General features: G+C 43.1%; 1 protein-coding gene and 1 long non-coding RNA gene across 9 annotated transcripts in view; one reads left to right on the plus strand and one right to left on the minus strand.

Annotated features, from left to right (window-relative positions):
* The window catches only part of LOC102027610, a 33336-nt gene extending 28107 nt beyond the window's left edge, over positions 1–5229 (plus strand). The window contains exon 3 of one of the 2 annotated variants that reach the window (XR_001236263.1): positions 5146–5229. This is a non-coding gene — a long non-coding RNA (uncharacterized LOC102027610). The remainder of the gene's footprint in view (positions 1–5145) is intronic. The other variant, XR_262784.2, reaches the window with a different exon arrangement.
* Positions 1–7297, minus strand: part of St18 (suppression of tumorigenicity 18, zinc finger) — a 300859-nt gene that overhangs the window by 49525 nt on the left and 244037 nt on the right. For all 7 annotated transcript variants that reach the window (XM_005396053.2, XM_013520260.1, XM_013520263.1 and 4 more), the window contains 2 exons: positions 5079–5870; positions 387–521 (listed from right to left, as the gene is read on the minus strand). In XM_005396053.2, the coding sequence (XP_005396110.1) occupies positions 387–521; positions 5079–5870 (927 nt within the window). The remainder of the gene's footprint in view (positions 1–386; positions 522–5078; positions 5871–7297) is intronic.

Below are 7297 nucleotides of genomic sequence, written 5' to 3' on the forward strand. Positions count from 1 at the left end.
GGCCCCTTCCTCCTGAGCGACCCCGGGGCTCCCAGATGCCCCCTTGTGACATGAGGAGACCCCAGCTCCTCCGGCCCCTTCCTCCTGAGCAACCCCGGGGCTCCCAGATGCCCCCTCGTGACATGAGGAGACCCCTCCCTTTATGGCTTATGGGAAAAACTGTTTTTTCAGTGGCTATTGTTTCCTGATCTGTTGGCCTTTTCGCCTTCATATTTTCTACTCATTTGCTGTACTTAAAAACATACAACTACATGGACATTGCTTGACACACAGAGAAAAACTTGTTTCCATTTTTCATTCTAAGCTGGAAAAGAAAGAGGCTCATGCTGTGATACTGTGGTGCTCGCGAGAAGGTGCCCACATCTTTAGGGATAAGCGGTACTCACTTTCCAGGGGGACCCGCACTTTGTGAGGGCACCCCGAAAGGCTGCGGTGGTGGGGGTAGAGCCCCGTCACGTGCCCTGTGCCATCACACCCAGGTATGGGGCACTTGGTCTCCCTTTTTTCAGGCCTCGGTGAATCTACAGAGAAATTAAATTGAGAAATTCATGTGGTTATTCTTCTTTTCCTTCCTATTCAATAGAGTGGCCTTGCAGGGTCACATTCTCACTTTATTCAGTTTTACCACCACAAACATTCTTCTCACATTGCCTTGAAGAAGACCCTCAACTCAGACCTATGGAAACATAAAACATGTTTTCAATTTTCTTGATTTCCTAAGCCAAGGCTGACACAGGTCAAGGGACCGTTAAAACAGAGATGGTTTTAAGTTGACATGTCACGTGCTCTAGTTAAAGCCTAATTGTGAAAAAAGATCACCCCTAGGCCAGAGGGTGAACAGTCTTCTGAAGAGAAAAAATAAAAAAGAAAGAAGTAAAAGAAAAGTGAGAAAGAAGAAAGAATTTATTTAAACCTAAATCGTCTCCTATTGAAAGTGTAGAGAGCACCAGATCCCAAAGTACAAAACAAAAAGACTTCTTTGGCCTTGTTTGCGTGAGTCCGGGCAGCAGACGTTCTAGGTTTGCTTGCCGCTCACTCGCAAGCAGAGAGAGCCTGCTTCCCAGACGGGCCAGGCGGGGCCCGTGCTCTGCTTTACCAAGGGCTGTTAAGTCCCAACTTCCCCAAGCCCCAAAGAGCTGCCACTTAGGTCTATGGGGAGAAGGGTGTAAATGTCACTGCCTGCCAAAACCGAAAACCAAGGCAGTAGCAAGATGCAGGCAGGACGTGGTGTGGAGAGGACTTTCAGAAGATGCCACTACAGCAAGGGGAGCAGCCGGAGGGGCTGCTGAGAGCCTGGGCTGGTGGGGCTCCCAGGGGCACCAGTTAGGAACACCTCTGTGCAGGAGCCGGAGGGGGAGGGCTGGAGACCAGCTCAAGAGTTTTAAGTTTTTGATTAGAAAAGGGTTATATAAGAACATAACTCAAATGCATACAAAACGGGCATACTGATGAGGGTAGAGCTAATGTGGCAAAGTCTTACTTACACAGATGTGTATGTGTGAGTGAGATGGTAGATCAAATGGAAATTCGTTTTGTCTTGTAGCCAAAATTGCCTCCTAACTCATGCTTGGGATGATACTAACCACGGGCAATGTCTGTCCCTGGGCACCCAGGGTTCAGAAGGAGAACAGAAGGAGTGTGCGACCCCTGAGAAGGGAACGAGGTGGAAGGCAGGGCGACTTCTCAGAACTCAAAGCAACGGGACTGTTGAGCACACTTGGGACTGAGTGTGAAAATAACCCACGTGATCCCACCCAAGAAATTGCCAGCAGCACAGTCCCTGGAAGGGTCTGGCCGTGTGAGGACACACAGTGTCCACACGCTCCTGCTCCAAGCTGGTCACCCAGAACAGGACATTATGGTGGGCGGTGACAGTCTTCGGGCAGTGTATTGTGAGAGCAGACACTATACCATGTCACGCCAGTTGCTGGATTACACGTGGTCCTGGGCAGATGGGGCACAGCAGGTTGTGTGTAATGCAATTACATGGGGGCATGGTTTTGGCAAAAGGGGGAGGAGCCTAGGATCCCTCAGACTGCAGTGTGTAGTGCTGGTCCAGGAAGAGTCAGGAGACAGAAAGCAGTGATCTGTATGTGAGCCGCCATCACCCAAAGATGGAGATGTGTCCACCGGCAGCCACTGGTGTTAAGAGACAGGACTTAAATATCACGACTGATGTCCAGATGACTCTCTCTATTTTGTAAGAGACAGCAAAGCACATCAAGAGTTTGTGATGTTGTAGGACTTTGTGCATGCGTGTCTCTTTTAATCCAAGCATAGTGGCAAATTTGAAGTTGATTCGGGCACACGAAATGTATAGCCCGTTAGTCAAACCCTTGAAGTCCAATTCAAGGGAACCGAGAGGGGCTGACCCCGTCACAGACTGCTGCCTGCAGGGAGAAGAGCAGTAGTGTGTATTCTGATGTCCTTCCTCTCTTGGATCTTGTCCAGGTGAAGCCACATTTCTAAACCACACTGAAAGGCTTGGCTCAGAGCATTTCCCCTCCTTACCACACTGTTTGTCTGTCGGAAGCCAGAGAGGGTGTTGGAGATAACACCGCTGGCACCTGCCCAGGTGGGGCCCACTGATAGTCCCCCACGCACCTTTGTTCGCAGGTCTCTTCTCGGCTGGGCAAAACAAAGGTGCAGATGAAATGCTCTGGAGGGCAGAACCTGTTTGCATGATAAGAAGCCAGAGCGGGAGCTCAGAGCTGCTCTCAGGCCCGTCTCTGGTTTTCTTTGTACAATGAAGCTGACCTTCTACTCTGCTGGTGTTACGTTCTCACCCACATCTGATATACTTGTGGCATTCTTTGTATTCCTCCTCTTTACTTGAAAAGTGTCATAGGTTGGGCAGTAAATTACCTGGTGACTCTACATATATTGGGACCTGAAGTCTCTAAATGCTTCACAGCAGTGGCATAACCAAATGTTTTGTAGAATTGCTGACTTCTCTGAAGGCATGAGCAAAATGATAGTTTGGATAGTTGGCCTTCCCCAAGCAGTTGGCAGGGGGTGGGGCCAGAGGTAGGAGGGTTCCAAACCCAAGACCAGCCTGGAAAACTTAGTGCGACCCTGTCTCAAAATGAAGAGAGCTAGAGATGTAGCTCAGCGGTTCGGCACTTGTGTACTATGTGAAAGCCCTGCGTTCAATGCATAGTATTGCTGGGAAAAATATCCCAGTGTTCTCTCCTTAACAGAAGAGTCAGTGTTCGGTGGTACACAATGTCAGGAGGTTGTTTGGAAGAAGATGGCCATCAGTAGAGAGGAGTATTCCCTTATGAACGTGAAATTCATGTCAGAGAAAAAAAATCCCTACTGTTCCCGACATCCAAGACAAGGAATAGAAAAGAGAATACTTAACTTGGATGCCTCATGCATCCTCCACCAAGCCTATAGCTCCTTGCAGTATGGGTTTCACCTTTACTGCCTGTTTTGTACAAGCCTGGTTCTGATCTCTTGCAGAAGCACTTAACCCTCCAGAGTAGGACTCTGTCCTGTGCTGTAGGACATCCTGTAGACTCAGCCAGTCCTGACAGTGGTTCTCTGCATCCAAGTGACCCAGCGCTTACAAATACAAATTCTTTTTCCAAGTATCATCAATTATTTTAAGTTATGGCTTAAAATTTCTACAAATACTGTATTTCATTGATTGTAAGAGATTATCAGTAGTAAGATGAAATTAGTTTATGTGTGGTTAAGATAGAAAAATCTACTGAAAATGAAGCTGCATACTTTTCTAAGTTCAGAATGTTGAAATAGGAGAACTATATCTCTTAGAACCAAGGGAAATATAGTATATTAGAAATTATGGATTTGGGTATTTGGAGTAAATTTCACATTTTTTCAGATTTTATAGTTCATTCAAAAAGAAAGAGGTAAATTCCAGAAATTGCATATTAACGGGCATGCACAAAATTAAACACAATGTCCTGTCCCAAACCACACCTTAGTTGTTAATACTCTGTTCCTATCCCAGCCCTGTAGGGATAGTTGTGTGGCTTTATTATTGTGCTCCTCCCTACTTGGCATTATTTTAGCCTTCTCTGTCTCCTCCGCTTTGCAAGACATTACTTGTGAAGATTGCGTGTGAGTTGTGAAATGGATTTAAAGTGACAAAATATATAATTTGTTTCTGGATAAATCTAAGGAATCAGAATTTCTAAACCGTATTAATATGTTGTTCTTCTAAGACCTGTGGCTATATGACCTTGACTTTCTCTAAGGTATTCTGTCTCTCATTCTGTGACTGTCAGACTTCTGGGTGTCCAAACATCACCTGAGAATCTGCCAAAGGACAATGGAAACTCCGGAGCTCTGGATCTGATTGGCTCCTGAAGTGCCCATTGTAGAGGAACCCTCTACGCTCTTACACAGCACATAGTTGTTGGATTCATTATCAGACCCATCTGGTACGAAATGGGTAGAACACTCCATGGAGGGAGAGGATAATATTTGCCTGAAATCTGAGGAACAATATTAAAGTTTCCTCCGAGCACATTTACTCTGTCAATTGACCTAGGAATTTTTGGGCCCTGAATTAAAGAACTGGTAAAGGATAGGCTTATAAATAAACACATTGATGCCTGGCTTAATTTGCAGAAGGATCAGTCCATCCTGCTTGGCTGACCAATGGCTTGATATCATTTTAAAGCTCAAAAAAGGAAAAGAAGCCAGATGACCATATAATGAAGGTGGGGAAGATAAATTAAACTTCTAGAATTGATTTGGTGAATAGAACAATTTGAAATCCAAAAAATACTATTGTAATTCTAACAATGTCTGATACGGTGTAGTCCTCTTTAAAGCTATGGTATATTTTTAAAAATCGGTTCAATCAAAAGAAATAGATGTTGTGAGTATTTTTCATGTGGAAAGACACTGCAAACTGAGCATAATCTGATAACGCTCTACCGAGTGGGAAGAAAGATAAGAAGTTGTTCATTTCAGACTTATGCATCGATTTTTAAATTGAATTAAATTGTCAAAAAGCTATCTGGAAGGAATAATCAAATCTAACTTTTTTTCAAGCCTGAAAGCAATCTCATTTCTAAAATGAATGCAAAAGTGCATCTTACGTTTATTGGTGAAGACTTGTCTTCCGGTCATGTCAATAACTTTGGTTTGTCTCCTTTCTCCCGCCAGGTGCTCCAGCAGAAACCTGTCCAGCTCTTTGTAGGTGCTGTGGAAAACGCAGCCTCGTCCGGCCTGCAGGGCAATGGCCTGCTCCAGCAGATTTAAGTTCCCCTTGGCTTTCTCAAGGTCTCCGGATTCTTCTGTCATCACAGCCAGGCTCTCACCCTCGCCTTCCCCCTTCTCAGGGAAAGAAGCCTGGGCGTGGCCATCCAGGGCCTCCCCACGGACATTCTGTGGGTCTCTCCTCTCTGTGTTGGAGTCACACTTGTTTTCACAGGGAGCAAATGTGTCATCTTCTGTTTTTATTTCCGGAACTTCCAAAAGGTTTTTTTTATTCTCCGCTAACATGTACTTTGGGCCTCGGTGGGGTTTGCTGTCTTCTGACGAGCTGGAGCCACTATCCCACCCGTTCTCTGCACTTTCAGAGCTGCTTTCGTTGTCATCCGAGGAGCAGAACAGCGGCTGAGGCTCATCTGCCTTGTCCCCCCCATCATCTGATTGGATCATAAAGCACTCATCGGCTTCATCGCTCTCTGCTTTTAAAGACTGGATGCCGCTGTCATTTAAATTTTCATTTGTGCTCTGCACAGACACATTCTTTTCAAATTTTCCCAAGTGCATTAAAGATTTGACCACAAGCTCTTGATAGTGAGTGTATCGGTCTTCTCTCTGGTGAGAGTTTTCGTGTGCATTTGAATGAACGTTCTCCTCCAAAGGTTTTATCATGATTTCTTCTACAGGGGAGGAAAAACGATATTTAAAAAACAAGCATAAAACTATTTTAAGGGAATTATACCATTACATATGCAGACATCTGTAAATGTGTATATCCACATGCGTATGTACACATACATATGTATGTAGAAGGGTGTCAAAAATATTCAGTGAATGTTTAAATTTTAAAAATGTATTACAGTAAAGCACACAATGCCATTAGCCTCTCTCAAAATGCTACCCTTTCCTTCGAACACACTTATCCTATTGTTCCTGCCACTCTCTGAAGCCCTTCTGGAAGTTCTTTTGTGTAAGTAGCTTTAGTTGCACTGTCACGGTTGCCTCAGTGTCTTGAGTAAGTTCAAAAGGTGCACATTTTAACTTGAAGAAAGCATCAGAAGGTGCACAGTGCCGGACCCGGTGAACAAGGTGAATGAAGAAGACACATGATAGTGCTTTCTACAAGCCTGCTATTCCACTGAATGGCACCCAGCAGCAACATTCACCGTACACCTCAGAAAGACACTCATGAAAGAGGACTCCAGAACTGCTTCAGAAAGTGGCAGGAATGATGGGATAAGTGTGTTCAAAGTAAGGAGTACTTTAAGACGGATGAACGGCAGTGTGTCTTTTACTGTTGTAAATTTAAGTATTTTTAAAATTTAAATATTCACTATTTAAATATTTCAATAACACGCCATATACATATATAATATGCAAATGGGTGGTACCTATTAATTTTATAAGCATTGATGAAAAAATATATATAGTCTTAAGAGAAAACTTAGAGCTGAAAATCGCTTCTAAAAAATGATCTATTATAATTATCAGCATATTAAAAGCTAAGCATTTCTAGGGTGCCAACCATGAGAAGTCAATGTGTAAAAATACTAGAGTACAGAATGTGAAAATACTGTTATTATACCTCTTATTTCCACATCTTAGCCAACCAAAGGGAAACTGAATATACACGATGTAATATATTGTAAAGAAAATATTAATCAGATTTCTCTGTTAAAAATGTACTTTTGAAGATTATTTGGTTTATACTCTCTATAGTTTCTCAGACATACTCGTAGATTTTATGGACTATTACCTAAAATACAAAATATACATACATAGATATGGTAACTAGAGAAATTCATAAGCTTCAAAACTTCTTGCTTCCCAGTATTTTGGGAGGCTGAAACAGGAAAACCACAAGTTGAGCCCAGTCTAGGCAACTCGGACTTAGTAAGACTCTCTCAAAACAAAACTGATAACTAATGAATAAAACAAAAAAAGAGAGAGAGGAAAAAGAGAAGGAAAGGGGAGAAATAAAGGGAGAAAGAAATGAAAGAAGGAAAGAAGAAAGAAAAAGAAAGAAAGAGAAAGAAAAAGAAAAAGAAAGAAAGAAAGAAAGAAAAGAAAGGAAAAAAGAAAGAAAAGAAAGAAAAAAGAAAAGAAA

Source organism: Chinchilla lanigera, unplaced genomic scaffold, assembly GCF_000276665.1.
Source record: "Chinchilla lanigera isolate Chin_1 unplaced genomic scaffold, ChiLan1.0 scaffold00053, whole genome shotgun sequence".
Classification (NCBI taxonomy): domain Eukaryota; kingdom Metazoa; phylum Chordata; class Mammalia; order Rodentia; family Chinchillidae; genus Chinchilla; species Chinchilla lanigera.